Here is a 17,947-nt window from a genome sequence, read left to right on the forward strand (position 1 = left end):
AGATGAGACTCAGGATATATAATCTTGTCTGAGGTGGCAAAGGAAATGGTGGCTCTGTAATATGAACCCAGGGAAGCCATCTTTAGATCTTGTGTTAAGCGCATTAAGTGACTTTGACAACCTTGAATTAATTACATATTTGAAGACAGATGTTAAAGTTGGTGGGAAACAGGCAGGTAGAAAGGTCATGGTGAAAGAAACCCTTAAAGAAGACCTCAAAGTCATCTTTTATTCCCTGAATATAAATCTCCTAAGAGATAATCTCTTCAGAGGTTGTTTCCTGCTTCTAAGTTTAACAGGAGTAGGGGAACTATTCCTCCTCAGATACCTAATCATTGTTATAACTAGTTTCTGGAAAGTTTACATTTTTCTGTTGGTAATTTTTACATTTTTCTGTTGGTAACTCAGTACTATGATGCTTGCAATATGATGCAAACTACAAAAACTAATTGTATCCTGTCCCTTTTTATAGTTCAAACCTAAGAATAGATCATTTTACTAGAGATGATTCTGTTTGAAATAAGATAGTGTGCTCGTGGTAAAATGGGGGAAAAAAACTTCACCTTAAAATCAGATACCAATTGTAGTCTTTGGTTTGAACTCCAGTATTCAAAAACAAAATAACATATTTGAAATGATACCTATGGCTCTGACTAATTAGCTTCATACCCATCCAGGTACTGTTTTTGACAAGTTTGAGCTTACATCTTTCCTTTGGTTATGAACTAAATGCAGATTAAGTCCTCAAGGAAGATCAGCAGTTACTGCATGCCAGGTAGGGAATCCCTTTTGAGGTCCACCCATGAAAATATTCAAGGAGGTTATGCAAATTTCCTGCTACTGTCAAGGAAATATGTGCCAGCAGAGCGCAAAAACACCAACAAAACTGATTCTTTTCCTCTTTCCTCTCCAGGAAAGCTTCCTGCTGACTCAAAGGGATTTTTCTTCTTCTGAACTCCTATTATGGGAATGGATGAAATCACTTACAGAGCCACAGAAGGAAACGAAGCAAAGCCAGGATCATGAGTTGGATTATCTGGAGGCCTAGGTCAATGGGGAGTTATTGCTTGCAGTCACTTATCAAGCAAATAAACTTTTTCTTCTTTCTTATGAAATTTATTTAAGAAGCTGAAATTACTTAAATGATAATGAGTTGTGAGAAAAGAATTGTAGCAGATATTTGTTCTCTATCCAAATTGCACTGAGTGGGGAGGTGTACCCATACCCCAGCTTCAAGAATTGACTGATAACAGTTCACACCTGCACTTCTGCAGAGGATTGTCCTTGTCTGACCTGAGCATCTTGTTTAGTAACATCTGGTAGGCTATGCTCCACCTTCCCTGGGCAGCTCTACTGGTGTAAAACAAACAACTCAACCCTCTATTTCTGGGAAGAATCACCTCCGTGATTAATCTAGGCTCCAGATCTCCCAGAGAAATCATGCTGAGGCTACATTTTTGAAACTACATCTTTATCTAGCTTCTTCCTTTGCCCTTTCCTGCTGTCCTCACTTCCTGATGAATTTTTTCTGAAAGATCTTGATTAATAAATTATCTAATTAAAATTTAAACAAATATTATAATTTAAATAAAATCAAAATAAGTTAGTTATAAAATAAATTATTAATGATTTATTAATAAATTAATAAATATTTTATTAATAAATTAATGAATTAATAAATTATTTAATCAAGATCACCAGTCATAAGTTCTGTGTTTTGGAATATAACCTACGTAAAAATAAACTAATCGGTACTAGATAATGCTCTGCTATGCATCTATTTCAATGTCTCTATTCTTTGGAAGTTCTGTCATCACACATCCCCAGTTTTTAGATAAGGATTTTAGCTTACAGCCAGGAAAAGATTCAATAAACTTAAATGAAAAAGTGTTTTTAAAGGTAATATCTTTTGTCTCTAAAGAAGTTTTTGTATTGCAAATGTTAATCTCTTAAAATAGAAGGAACAAAGAATGAAAAAAGAAATCTCTTTAAGATGTCCTTTTAAGAGATAATCCCTCAAGCTAGTTGTTGTAGTTTTAGAATATAAGGAGCCCAATAAAGATGGTTTCAGTGAGAAGCTATTATTAAGAAATGAAATTAGAAAGTGATGGAGTCAACATCTGTAGCCTTTTGATACTGAAAATTCTGCATAGTGGATGGGAGTCGTGAGAATTTTCCAGTCTTTATTTTGGAAATCATTTACCTATCCAACTATAATATACTATAATTATAATACTATAATTTTATTTATAGTATTATCTTTTTGGATTGTCCTGAACATTCAGTTCCAAGGTGAAGTCAATGTATCATAGAGCATATGGAAAAATTCCAGAACTCATGTTTATATTTATTTTTATCTAAAAAAAACCAGTTTTTTACAGCATTGGCTTTGAGGTGTGGAATCCTAGCGTAAGTACATTAATTACTGGATGCTCCCAAGGGGAAAATGGAAACCAGTCGGTTAGAATGATTCCTTGTCCTAGGATACGTACTTGATAAATCATTCCTGCATTCCATTTAGTTAAGTAGTGATACTTCACACATTAATTTTAAGTAATCAATATTAATTTAATCATACTAGCAATTCTCAGTGTGTAAACAATTAGTAGCTTGTTTTAATTACCAGACTAGTCATTTTTTTAACTTTGGCAAAAACGATGGAGTACTGTCAAAATATAAATTCAGTTTTTAAACAAAACAGTTCCATGCAAACTCTACACATGCATGGCTTTCATATGGCTTTTGGGCATAGAAAGATGATAGAGACAGACAATCTTCAACATTTTTGCTGAAGAACTATGATTTAAAGTATAAATTTATCATTAAAATGGATATGTTTCACTCACTTCCTCTCTTTGCCACCAGTGAAAAATAACTGAGAACTTGTTGGGGGAGTGGAAAGATGGTTGTCCAGATACAGCCAGAAAAGAACTTTCCCACTGAGAGAGACCAAAATATGGAGTAAGCCAACATATATCAAACAGATTTCTGGGACAGAAAACACTCAGAGTTGATAGAGAGGCAATGCAGACACAGAGGCTGAAGAGGAGGAAGCTGGCAACTCTATGTGGTCTTGCTGGATGTTAGGACTAGCTCCTGGCCCTGAATAGCTCCTAGAGAAGGGGTGAATGAAGTGACCGCGGGGCAATTCGCTCTTGCTGGGGATCTCTAGGATCATACCTATAAGAGATCCCACGACCCCCACAGATACTTGAATTGGCAGGGGGATCTGCCTCGAGAGTAGGCAGAGAGCTCCTGCCTGCATGGAGCCCAGAGGGTTTTGCATGTGGGGCAGCTGCAGCAAAACACAGCCATAGGAACCCATCCTCCAAGGCTCTCTCCCTTCCTCCAAATAGCTCTGACGTCTGCTGACTGCAGGGCCAGGAGACAGCAGGGCTACCTTTCTCATGAGACTAGGGTGTGTCTCTTCTGCACAGGCTGCTCTCCACTGGCCCCTTCCAAGGATGCTACCTGGCTGCTCCCACAAGAACACGCACACAGCAGAGCCTCCACTGCCCAGTACGAGTGCTTTACTGGTTTGCCTTACTGGTCCGCTCCCCCAGCAGAGCCAGTCTCCAACCCAAGAGGCCAGAAGACAAAGCTGCAGGCTCAATCTCAACCCCGTCGGGTTAGAGCACATAGTTCAGGAGTGCCAAGCCGAGATCTGTGGCTGGTGCTTGAGCAGGGGAAGAGCCCCCACTCTCAGAACACTGAGAAGACTGAGACATGGATTAATGGGCTGGTGCAGAAGCTGGTGTGCCTCCCTCTCCAGGGATAATCCAAAAAGAGTATGCCCTGTCTGACAGTCACTGCCTCTGACCAAAGAAGCACCATAGCCCCGGACACCTAACAGCCCAGTGATCTGGATACAGAAGGCTTGGGACAAAACCAGCTGGTTGGGCCAAATACTCAGGCAGCAAACAGAATGTGACTTGGTTGAGGGAGAACAAGCTGGGCAGGCCCCACAGCTGTCTGCTGGGCAAAAAAACTGTGAGCCACAAGCCCTACATAAGCTGCATACCCATGACAACACCACCCTGCCCAGAGATCCCTCACCCTTGACCAGTAGGCCAAGGCATCAACAGACCACCTTCAGATATACCGCACAACCTGCTTTGACCCCACCAAGCAGAGAGGACCAGTGAGCTTCCACAACATTGCAGGTCTCTTGGCAACCTAATCTTTGGCTTGGACTGTCACTAGTGCAGGCAGAAACACAGCCTGCCAGGGCACCTCTTGAGGCTAAGGAAATGAGGGCATGGTGCCAGTGACTAAAGGGAGCCCCCTAGGGCACAGGGATGGACCTGGTAAGAGCATCATCTCTCTTCAGTCCCACAACCACAGAGCACTGTTGCAAACACGCTGAAATACACAAGACCAGGGCAGCTAAGAGCCTATCTGCCAGCCATTACTCTTAAGCACCATCTATTGGATCACAGTCTGAACTATAACACCAACAAAATTCTCCCAGAACACATGCCTATGAAACCCATGCAAGAATCTAGCCACAAATAAAGACCCAGTACAGAACTCTGACCCTCTGAAAGCACGAAGAAATGAAGACAACAGACTATACTCAATTTATACAACAGCCAAAATCTCAAGGGAAATAAAGAATGGGGAAAAAAAAAAAAAGCCCCATTCAAATGACAGCAAATTCAAAAAGATAAAGGAACATGAGACCTCTCATATGAAAAAGAATAGGTGCAAGAACTCTGGCAATTCAAAAAGTCAGACTGTCTCCTTGCCTGCAAACAATCACTTTACCTCCCCCACAATGTTTCTGAACCAGATTGAAATGACTAAAACTACAGATATAGAATTTAGAATCTGGATAGCAAGGATACTCATTGAGATTCAGGAGAAAGTTGAAATCCAATCCCACAAGCCCAGTAATATGATCCAAGTGGTGAAAGATGACATAGCCACTTGCCGAGAAAGGACCAAACTAAATTCCTAGAATTGAAAAATTTACTACAGGAATTTTATAATACAGTTGGAAGCATTAACAACAGAATAGATCAAGATAAGGAAAGAATCTCAGAGCTCGAAGACTAGTTCTTTAAATCAACTTAAGCAAAAGTAAAGAAAAAAGAATTTTTAAAAAAGAACAAAACCTCTAAGAAATATGAGATTATGTAAAGAGACTAAAGCTATGATCCACTGTCATTCTAGATAGACAAGAAGAGACAGGAATAACTTGGAAAACATATTTAAGCATACGATCCACAAAAACTTCCCCAATCTCACTAGAGAAGTTGACATGCAAATTCAAGAAATTCAAAGAACCCCTACAAGAGGCAATATAAGACAACTATCCTCAAGGTATACAGTCATCAGATTCACCAAGGTCACTGCAAAAGAAAAAAAAAATGTAAAGGTAGCTACAGACACAGGTCAGGTCACTTACAAATGGAACCTCATCAGGCTATCTCAGCAGAAACTTTATAAGCCAGAAGAGACTGGGGACCTATTTTCAGCATGCTTAAAGAAAAGAAATTCTAACCAAGAACTTCATTCCCCGCCAAATTAAGCTTCATAAGTAAAGGAGAAATAAAATCATTTTCAGATAAACAAAAGCTAAGGGATTTCGTTGCCATTACCAGTCTTACAAGAGGTCCTTAAGAGTATGTTAAATGTCAAAATGAAGGAACAATACCAGCTACCACAGAAACACATTTAAGTACATAGCCCACAGACACCATAAAGCCACTATACAATTATCTACAAAACAATCAGCTAACAACATGACAGGAACAAAACATCATATATCAACAGTAACTTAAATGTCAATGGTCTCAATGTCCCACTTAAAAGGCATAGAGTGGCAAGGTGGATAAAAACACAAGAGTCTACAATCTGTTGCCTTCAAAAGAACCATCTCACATGTAGTGACACCCATAGGCTCAAAGTAAAGGGATGGAGAAAGATCTGTCATGCAAACAGAAAACAAAAAGGAGCAAGAATGGTAAAGAAGGAAAAAGAAGGCCATTACATAATGATAAAAGGATCAATTCAACAAAAAGACTCAGCCATCCAAAATATATATGTACCCAACATTGGAGCACTCGGATTCATAAAACAAGTTCTAGACTTACGAAGACTTGGATAGCTACACAATTAGGGTGGGAAACATCAACAGTCCCACTGATAGCATTACACAGATCATTGAGGCAGAAAACTAACAAAGAAATTGTGTACATAAACTTGACACTTGACCAACTTGACCTAACAAACATCTACAGAATAATACACCTAACAACCACAGAATACATACTCGTCTTATCTGCATGTGGAATATACTACAAGATAAATCAAATATTTGCCCACAAAGCAAGCCTCAATAAATTTTAAACAATCACAGCAAGCACACTCTCATACCACAGTGCAATAAGAATAGAAATCATTACCAAGAAGATATCTCAAAACAACACAACTACATGGAAATTAAACAACTTGCTCCTGAATTACTTTTGGGTAAACAACAAATTTAAGGCAAAAATCAAACATTTCTTTGAAATTAGGGACAATAAAGGCACAAGACATCAACATCTTTAGGATGCAGCCAAAGCAGTGTTAAGAGGAATGTCTAGAGCACTAAACACCTACATCAATAAGTTAGAAAGATCTAAAATTAGCAATCTAACAATGCACATAGAGAAACTAGAAAAACAACAACAAACCAACACTGAAGCTAGCAAAATAAAAGACAATTAAAATCAGAGCAGAATGAAACTAAATGGAGATACAAAAGTCTGTAAAAAAAGATGAACAAAATCAAATTTTTGGTTTATTGAAAGAATAAACAAGACTGATAGCTATCTAAATTAGAAAAAAAGAGAGACAATCCGTGTAAGTACAATCGGAAATGACAAAGTTGACATTACAACCAAACCCACAGAAATACAAAAGATAGTCTATTATGAACACTTATGCATGTAAATTAGAAAGTCTAGAGGAAATAGATAAATTATTGGTAACATATAACCTCCCTGACTGAACCAAGTAGAAACTGAAAACCTGAGCAGACCAATAACGAGTTCTGAAACTAAATCAGTGATAAAAAACCTACAAACCAACAAAATCCCTGGACCAGATGAATTCACAGCCAAATTCTACCAGACATACACAGAATAATGGGTACCAGCCCTACTAAAACTATTCCCAAAAAATCAGGAAGAAAGGAGTCCTCCCTAACTCATTCTACAAAGCTAGCATCATCCTGATGCCAAAATTTGACAAAGACACATGAAAAAAAGAAAATATCAGGTCAACACTCCTTATAATCATAGACGCAAAAATCCTCAACCAAATACCAGCAAACCAAATCTAACTGCACAAAAAGTTAATTTGTCACAATCAAGTAGCCTTTATTCCTGGGATGCAAGTGGCTCAACATACTCAAATCAATAAATGTGATTTGCCATATGAACAGAATTAAAAACAGAATGGTCATCCCAATAGATGCAGAAAAAGCTTTTGATAAAATCCAATATCCTTTCATGATAAAAACCCTCAACAAACTAGGCATTGAAGGAACATATGTCAAAATAATAAGATCCATCTATGACAAACCCACAGCCAATATCACACTGAATGGGCAAAAGCTGGAACCATTCCCCTTGAGAACTGGAACACAACAAGGATGCCCACCCTCTCCACTTCTATTCAACATAGTACTAGAAGTCCTACGCAGAGTAATGAGGCAACAGAAAAAAGTAAAAGGCGTCCAAATAGAAAAAGAAGTAGATAAACAATCTCTCTTCACAAATGATATGATTCTATGTATAGAAAACAAAGACTTCACAAAAAAAGCTCCCAGAATTGATAAACTTCATTAAAGTTTCAGGATACAAAAAATCAACATAAAACAATTACTAGCATTGGAAAACACCAATAATGTTGAAGCTGACAGCAAAATCAAGATGCAATCCCATCTACAATAGCCACAAAAAGAATAAAATACTTTAGAATACGTCTAATTGAAGAGGTAAATGATCTCTACAAGGAGAAATACAAAACACTGCTGAAAGAAATCAGAGACAAAACAAACGTCGTCTCATAGACATGATCATGGATTGGAAGAATCAATCCCATTAAAATGACCATACTGCCAAAAGCAATTTAGAAATTTAACACTATTTCTATCAAAGTACCAAGATCACTTTTTACAGAATTAGAAAAAAAAGAATCTGAAACTTATAGAGAACCAAAAAGGGCCCAAATCACCAAAGCAATCATAAGCAAAAAGAAAAAAGGCAGAGGCATCACATTGCATGCACTTTTAGGGAAATGATTTTCATCTTAAAGTTGTGCATCGAAACTTTCAACTGAGTGAAATATAGAATACAGGATTTTTTTCAGTATAAAATAATTCATAAATTTTACATCCCATGAACTTTTTCTTAGAAAAGGTACTTGAGGGCATATCTTACTATATCAAGAAGCAATGGATCTCACAAAAGGGTGCAGTCCTGTCCTGGTTAGGTTTACCTTTGTAAAGTGCACCTACAGCACAACTAGTTGAAACTGAGGAGGAAATATAAGGTTTTAGAAAAGAAGATTTAAAGAAATACCAAGACCTTGGAAATGTCAGATAATACAGTAAAATGGCAGAGGGGTTACACACACACGAAAGAGAGAGAAAATATATTCATACTTAATTCTGGGAACATTATTTGAACGGCATAAGAACTGTGGTAATAATTGTAAAAAATAAAAATACTATTTAAAAAGCTATGGAAAGGGAAATGCTCTTAATGCTTTTCAACATTTAGAATCAACTTATGTAAACAACAGGATAAATTGTAAATATTTTCTCACATTGTGAATAATACAGAAAGAGGATAGTATAGTGAGGGAAGAATGGGAATGTCAAAGTTCTCATCTTTTACTAAAGGAGATTAGTGTCTAAAGCTAATCATAAAGAATCATATTAACATAGTGCTCTTCCTATTTGGCCATTAATTCTTGGTTCTAGAGTAACTCTTCCAAGTTTAAAACACTACAATCCAAGCGAATAAACTGAATTTTCCTAAACAAATCTATGATCTCCATAACCATGCTTTTCATGGGACAAAAAATGGAAGACTATTCTCTTTGACTTTCTGCTATGACAGTTAAGGAGATGGCTCACCCAATATACTTAAAAAATTAGAAATAACTTGATAAATACATAAGCTATAATAAAACAAAATACGTGAGTCATAACCAGATTTAAGATTAATATCAAAAATTATAGACATACCATGTGCTTTTATATAATTTTCAAGTGCTTTCAAAATAAACAAATTGGTAAGCTGATTGTGGCAACTCTATATTCTTATGTTAAAAAAGAATAAAGAAAATGAATCGAAAAATATAAAATCAAGAATTAAAAATAGGGAAACATTTGTTTCAACCAACAATTTCTCAGGAGTTAATTAGTTGCCTACTCTAATCTACTATATACATTTGATGGTGCACACAGTACACTGAATAATTTACACATATTGAGTAATTTAATCTTTACAACTACATGACTTACATACTATATTATCTCCATTTTACAAAAGAAGAAATTGGGACTAAGTTCTTATATAACACCCACATTCAAAGTGATGCAAAAGACACATTAAAAAACATTTAAAATTTCTATTGAGCTTACCATCCTTTCAATCTGATGACTCCTTTCTATAAACTCTCTTGAAGATCTCATACCATAATTTTCTTTGTATTTGATATTTGTGACTTTAAAAGAGGCAAGGTAGTAGAAAGACTTATCATCTAAAAGGTAAAACAAGCAAAAGTCTCATGGTTAAAGGTAATAAGTTGTTTTGTCCCGTATGGCTTGCCCACATCTAATAGATAGGCTACTATAATGCATATTATTTCTACTTAGTGCAAAAATTCTTGCAGACACTTCTCAAATATTTTGTAATTTCACAACTGCTGCCGGTTAAAATGAAAAATTCTGATCCCAAAGTACTCATATAGAACACTCTGTTTATAGATATTTATGCATATCAAAATATTCATAAAATTGGACATGCAACATACAGTGGAAAGATAATAGCGAAAGCAATTGCTGAAAGTCATGTAAATGTCATCAGTTCCCTCAAGGAATTGCTAACAGGTATATCAGACATAAGCTGTATTATGAAGATACACTGAACAAGCTGTCAAATTTTTTTATGCTACTGCTAAGCTTACTGAAGTAGAAGTCCATATTTATTGTTTTCACCTTCTTTTTTTCCCATTCACTCCCTAATTCTCTGCAATCTGTTCCTACCACACCACTAAAGCTGTCTTTGTCAAGGACAACCGTTGTAATGTCTTTCATGGTTTTCGTTTGTTTGTTTTACTCCTTGATTTCCTTGTAGCCTTCATCATGTTCCCTGAAAACCTATCTTTGGTTTTATGAAGCCATCTTCTAGTTTTCTTCTTCCCTCCCGGCCACACATCTCAGTTATCTTGGTGAGCTCTTTATTTCCACCCTTCTCGTTGGCATTCAAAGATTCTATCTTTGACCTGGTCATATTAAGTACTTTTTGGTAATCTTAACTGGGATGGCCTTACCCACTAACTAATTATTGATGACTCAAATTCTTTATCTTCAGACCAAATCTTTGTCATGAGTTTCAATTCTCTATCAACTGACTTTAGGAGACTGTTTATTGCACATTAAATAGGCACCTCTAATATATTTCCAAAGTGAAATAATCATTTACTTCCTTATTTACTTAAACCTCCTCTACTTCCTATATTTTATATCTTTGTGAACAGCTCTAACATCCATATGGTTACCCATGGCTTGGTTTCATCCTGATTTCCAATATCCAATTAATTTTGCAGTCTTTAAATCCTGTAACTATAACCCATTTAATCTCTAATCTCTCTCTCTCTCTCTCTCTTTTTTTTTTTTTTTTTTTTGGAGATGGAGTCTCACTCTGTTGCCCAGGCTGGAGTGCAGTGGCACAATTCCAGCTCACTGCAACCTCCATCTCCTAGGTTCAAGTGATTCTCTTGCCTCAGCTTCCTGAGTAGCTGGGATTACAGGGGCATGCCACCACGCCCAGCTAATCTTTGTATTTTTAGTAGAGAACGAGTTCACCATGTTGGCCAGGCTGGTCTCGAACTCCTGACCTCAAGTGATCCACCAGCCTCAGCCTTCCAAATTGCTGGGAATACAGGTGTGAGCCACCATACCCGGCCAAATCTCCAATTTCTTACCGCATTTTAAACATTCATTTTAAAACATATTTTAAATGTTTAAAACATTTAAATATTCATTTAAATTTTTTTAAATGTCAAAAACAAATATTCATTTAAAAACATTTTTTAGATCATAAATGCTATATCAGAAAATCTGGAATGACCAGAAAATTATATACAAGAGAATAAAAATCTGTAACTGTAATATCTAGAAGTGATTGATGTTATAATTTTGGTTTTTATTTATTCTGTTAAAATAATTGTTTTACTTGACTGAGATAGCTTATCACCACAATTTTGTATCTTTTTTGTTCCACTTACAAAATTTATTCTAAGCATTATCTTCTTTAAAAAAGTACATTTTGTTCATTCAAAATGAGATGTCAAGAAATATGAATAAGGTGACATTTTACCACAACAGTTTACAATCTATTTTGCTATTTTGCTGACAATTTTTACTTCTTTTTTTTTTTACTGATGGATGAGTGGATGAATTAATCAATATTTACCAAGTTCCTAACATACACTAAACTCTGTCTAATTGGCTCTCACATAGATTATCTTATTAAATTTAATGAATTCAAGCTACCTCTCAAGGCACTTCTCGAAAAGATTTCACAATTAAAGTTTTATTACAAAAAAAGATTAAAATGAAGATTGATCTCAGAGTGACAGAGCTATTTTACTCATTATCATACACATATCCCTATATTGTCTTTAAGAATTTCCCTGTTAAGCAAAAGCATATTCTGGAATCACGTAGAAGTAAAAGTGATTTTAATATATACTTTAAGTGCTTTTAAAAGTGCTAAAAATATGTTATATGTGAAGCATAACTATATTAGTCACTATACTATAGCAATTATGTTAATGTTGAACTTTTGTATTAATAAATAATAATACCTTTCCTTTACTGAACTGTCATTATATGCGGAGAACATGATATTTGCCGTTTATTGAATATTACATGCTCAGCTCATTTCACCAGTGAAGAAATTCAACATTAAATAAGTTTTTATAAAAGATCAATTAGGAAGCCATTGTAGAAATCCAATTTAATAATGGCAAATATTTGTAAGAAATTACTATATACCAGGCAGTGTGTGACAACACAAAGCTAGTTTAATCATCACAACAATTTTCTGAATTAAAAATAATAGTAAACCGCTTCACATAACAGTACTGAAGCTTAGCGAAGTAGAAAAGAAGTTTGCTAAAGATCACCTAACTAATTTATGGTGAACCTGAGATTAAAACCAAGGTATGCTTGGCTCTTGGGATTTCATGGGAGAATAACATTTTATGGGAAAACAAAATCCCTACATTCCTGGAAGTGGATACACTTCTACAGAACAGGAAGACAAGTGATGCTATCTCAATGCAAAATTTACTCTTTAGGTTTTCAAGAAACCAAACTTAAAAAACAGCTTTAGATAATTCGGTTTCTGGATTTTGTTAAAACATAATTCTAAATACTAAAATCTTTAAAATATTTCATGCAAGTCTATAAAGCATATTTGTTTTTACCCCATAACAAGTGGTATAATTGATTCTAAAAAATCCTGAAAAAATGTATCTGGGACATGAAAATGCTTGTTGAAAATATAATTTACTATATAATTCCAGTAACTAAACAACAAAATAACAACAAACACAGGAAATCCTGAGACAACTGGCAAATTCAGTGTTTGAATTTTTTAAGTTAGGGTCATATTTCATGTGAATGGTAGTGAATATTATTTTCTTCATTAATCTCAAAAGAGCTTTACACAGTTATGAAGGCAGTATTATATACATACATCTTTATAAGACATAAAAATATATGTACATAATATGTGTAACACATAATATGTATTATATATAAGATTTGTGTGTGTATATGTGTGTGTATAATTTTTTCACTAGCAAAGGATATTTCTAATACATACAACTGACAATGAATATATATATCCAGAGAGAGCTATTTGAAATCAAAAAGAAAAAACAGATGACTCAATACAAAATGGGAAAACGACTTAAAAAGGCACTTCACAATAGCAGAAAATCCAAATGACCGACTGAGACATGGACAGATCCTCAACATCATTGTAGAACAGACAAATGCAAATTAAGATTACGATGATAATGCTATAACCTACACCAAATTAGCAAATATAAAAAGTTATGGCAACAGTAAATGTTGGTGAGGATATGGAGCAATGGGAACTGAGATGCAGTGCTGGTAGAAAACTGTTTGGTATTATCCATGATGATAAAAAAGCACGTGCCCTGGCCAGGAGCGGTGGCTCACTCCTGTAATCCCAGCAATTTGGGAGGCCAAGGCGGGCAGATCACGAGGTCAGGAGTTCGAGACCAGCCTCACCAACATGGTGAAACCCTGTCTGTACTAAAAACACAAAAATTATCTGGGCATAGTGGAGGGTGCCTGTAATCCCAGCTACTCAGGAGACTGAGGCAGAAGAATTGCTTGAACCTGGGAGGCAGAGGTTGCAGTGAGCCAAGACTACACCATTGCAGGACAGCCTGGGTGACAGAGCACGATTCCATTTCAAAAAAAAAAAAAAAAAAAGCATATGTCCAATGACCCAGTGATTCTGTATCTGCATAGTTCCTAGACAAACTCTTGGATGTGTGTAACAAGATCTACGTATAAAAAGATTTACAGCAGTATTGCTTTAATGACTAAAACCTGGAACAACCCAAATGTCTAAGTATTTGAATGACAAGTAAATTACGGAATATTTAAGATAATGAATATCAGTCAGTAATTTAAAAAAAAAAACAGACTAAAGCTACCTTCAACAAGGCAGATGATGCTTGCAACAATGTTGAAGAGATGCAAGTCTCAAAAAAATATGTTAAATGCTGTTATATTAATTTAATATTCAAATAGGATTTCATTTTAAGACATTTTCTTTCCCTGAGGAAATAATCAATAAGAATCCAAATGGAAATCCTGAGGATAATAAGCACACATTAATCTAAAAGTCTTTTCATCATGTCAAGTAATAAATAGAGACATGAATTCTATCAAGCATTTAATAGTCAATTAATAACACAGTAATTTTTTAAAAAATGATACTCAAGTAGCATAGAAAAATTTTATGGAGTTGTAAATATAAAACCTGAGAAGGAAAAGGTAGTTCCTAATATCCATGAGCTAAGTTTTGGTATTTCCATTGAACATCAACATCAGACAAAGCCATAATGTGACCATAATCAATGAAGACCAAAAAAAAAAAAAAAAAAAAAAAAAGACCATTCCATATTATGTCTGAACTCAGACAAAGACAAGAACACTATCTAAAACAATAAAACAAAACAAAAATGGATCATCTCCCTATTTTAGCCAATAGGAGTGATAGGAGTGACTACTGTTTCTCTACCAAATTACAGCTTTAGCCTCACTTCACTGTTAACCTTCTAAATAGGATTTAGTAAGATACTCAATCATAGCATTATTCTAGGTTTCTGACAGCAATCACATAAAATCCAGTTCAGAGAAAAGATCCAGTTCCTTCAACCCTCCCCCTGAATCACCTAAGATAAGCCAAAATCTTATAGTGCATTTGTTTAAACAATCTTTTACTATGCAGTCTGGGGTTCTCCACGGCCTATGTTCTTTTTCACCTGTATATATCTGAAGATGTATTCCTATGATCTCTGGCTGAAGGGCACTGATAAATCAACCATATTCAAAAGTCACTGATTTTATTAATTCTTATTTTAAAATTGCCCATTTTAAAAAACAGTGGATAATTGGTCAGAATTATAATACACTGAAAGCCGATCATTCGTAACTACTGAGATCTTTAGAATAAAAATAACTCCATCAAATACACTTCCATCCTGGTGATGTGACTTTTACCACTATGTCTGCTAAAATCCTTATTTCTATTGTGATTATTTCACAATTATTGATAATTTTTACTCCACCGTCTTTCAGATCTATTCATGTACAATCTGTAAAAGTAGTATTTTAGAAATAATTTGTCTCCCGTTGTTACCCTGGTTACTAGAATGTAATTTCCTTCACTGAATTCCTTCTGTTATAAAAATAGGTATGTTCGTTTTAAAAACCGCATCATCTTATGTACCTCTATATCCCATTCTACTTGTTTAACTTTTGTCATGGTCTGCCTTCTCCCCTCTTTTCCTAAATGTCCATCTGCAGTCAGGCAACTTTTCAATTATCTGCAGTCAGGAAAGTCTTGGAGATAGAACACTCAAATCCTTGGGTGTTAGCCTCTGTATTAGTTGTCTACTGCTGCTATAACAAATTACTGTAGGTTTGGTGACTTAAAACAACACAAAATTATACTCTTACAGTTCTGGAGGTCATATATTATATGTGAGTTTTACAAAGCTAAAATCAAAAAGTTGGCAGAGCTGGTTCCTTCTAGAGGTTGTAAGGGGAGAATTTATTTTTTGCCTTTTTTTAGAGTCTACCCTCATTCCTTTGCTGATGGTCCCATTTTACATCGTCCCATCCTCCTCTTGCTTTTGTTGTTCCTCCTCCTTTGACCTTCTTTCCTCCCTTTTATTAGGACCCTTGCGGTTATATTTAGGACCTATCCAAAATAACCAGGATAATATCCCATCTCAATATTATTAGTTTAATGACATCTGGAAAGGCCTTTTTGCTACATAAGGTAACATTCACAGATTCTAACAATTAGGACAGAGACATCTTTCCATGGGAATGGGGCATTATTCAGTCTATGACAACCTCTAAGATTTTTTTAACGGCTAAATGCTTTTTTCGTGATTATTTTTACTATCCCTTCATTTTATTCTTTTTTAAGCATTGGGAGTGAAAGGCATTTTAAAAACAAAACTATTTCATTACCTCCTAATCCAAAGAAAATACTAACAAAAGATAAAACTATATAGGGTAACTTGGCTTATGCTTTCATCTTATGAGAGTCTAAGGGATGGATATTATCAATCCCCCAATAATGAGGGTAGGAAGATAAACTGGGCATGTTGGACAATATTTCATTTCTTCTTCGGATCATTCAAATATAGTTTTATTGCCATGACTGATATGAGTGCCTAAAATTTTAAGTCTCAATCACCTGTGATTAAAAATGCAGAAATTGACTGGGCATGGTAGCTGATGCCTGTAATCCCAGTACTTTGGGAGACCGAGTCGAGCAGATCACCTGAGGTTGCAAGTTCGAGACCAGCCTGGACAACATGGTGAGACCCCAACTCTACTAAAAATACAAAAATTAACTGAGTGTGGTGGCAGGTGCCTATAACCCCAGCTACTCAGGAGGCTGAGGCACGAGAATTTCTTGAACCTGGGAAGTGGATGTTGCAGTGAGCCGGGATCTTGGGACTGTACTCCAGCCTGAGTGATAAGGCAAGAATCTGTCTCCAAAAAAAAAAAAAAAAAAAAAAAAAAAAAAAAAGAGGAAACTACAGAAACCAAAGAGGAAGATAAATGAATCTTAGTTGATTGTCATTTGGCTCAACTATGATACTGACTCTCCATTTTTGCATATATAATTAGGAATTAATTCTGAGCTTTTCCTTCTTCCCATAGTCATAAAAAAAGTTTTTTTTTTTTTCAAAAATGATGCTTGATCTTTAGCCCTTTAAAAGTATTTTTCAGATAACTCTTCTTATATTCTGAGTTTTTCTTGAGGCGACTCATTAATATACTGATTCTGAGAAGAGTACACTAAACTCTCAGCATATTATGTAATTTGTCTTTATGCTAAAGATGATCTTTTCATTCTTCTTTCTCTTTTTTATGTGTTTCTTTTAGATATGTCTATCAATGCAATGCTTATTACAAAGTTAACTGGGTGGAAATATGTAACACAGAGCTCAATACAGAGGCAAACTATAATTTAACATCAGTGAAAGACTGGTAATTAAAATGTTAATATCATGCAAATGTCACTTTTTATATAACAGAAAATTTCAAGATATGAAGTCATGGAGTACTTAGGCAATGGAACTATGACCTGGATACTTACCCTCAACAACAAAATGAGTAACAATACCAATTGCAATTCCTATGATTGCTACAATTGCCAATGTGAAAAGAGCTAGCCGTACTGAGTCCCAAAATTGCTGTTTTCTTTGATATTCAAGTCGTGAGAATTCAGCTTCTGAAAATTCAACAGGTCTGTGATAATAGAAAGAAAATAGAGACAATAAAAATTCATTATAGTTCAACTGTGTTTACTTACTATGTTCCTCTATGAAAATTGTTTATACTCCTAAATAACAGTGAGCAACTTAGACTTTGAAAAGAACAGTAGGTTTTACTTTGCATATCCCCCCTAAAACCCCAATCACAGAATGAGTTTTAGATAAAGTGCTGCTGATATTGACATTCAAGTGAGGATATCTTCCCACTGTATTTTATCCGGCTTATTGGCAATTTAAAACTTTGGTAGTGAAACACAAAGACTGGCTTTTAGATTTTAATATAACTACTTTTTAAGTAAACTTAACAATTTCTTAATGGCATGTTGTAAAAGTAGCAACATTACTTTTGAAGACCTGATCATGGCTCTTTTCATTTACTAGCACCTCCCAATGAAATCAAAAATGGTGAATTGCACTTAGTAAGATTCCACCACCCACGAGCATCCTTCACTTACATTTGACTCACATGACCCCACTGTGCTTTACCTCCATTACTCAAAAATATCTTACACCATTTATCTTTTTCCAACTTGAAAGTTGCTGTTTATTTACTTTACTGTCTGAATTCTTAAATAAGATTCAATAT

General features: G+C 35.2%; 1 protein-coding gene across 1 annotated transcript in view; it reads right to left on the reverse strand.

Annotated features, from left to right (window-relative positions):
- Window positions 1-17,947, reverse strand: part of LOC126955162 (transmembrane protease serine 11F) — a 75,599-nt gene that overhangs the window by 27,819 nt on the left and 29,833 nt on the right. Inside the window, exons 2-3 of the mRNA XM_050791450.1 lie at window positions 17,184-17,335; window positions 9,647-9,765 (exon numbers count right to left, since the gene is read on the reverse strand). Of these exons, the coding sequence (XP_050647407.1) occupies window positions 9,647-9,765; window positions 17,184-17,335 (271 nt within the window). The remainder of the gene's footprint in view (window positions 1-9,646; window positions 9,766-17,183; window positions 17,336-17,947) is intronic.

Source organism: Macaca thibetana, chromosome 5 (assembly GCF_024542745.1).
Source record: "Macaca thibetana thibetana isolate TM-01 chromosome 5, ASM2454274v1, whole genome shotgun sequence".
Lineage (NCBI taxonomy): Eukaryota > Metazoa > Chordata > Mammalia > Primates > Cercopithecidae > Macaca > Macaca thibetana.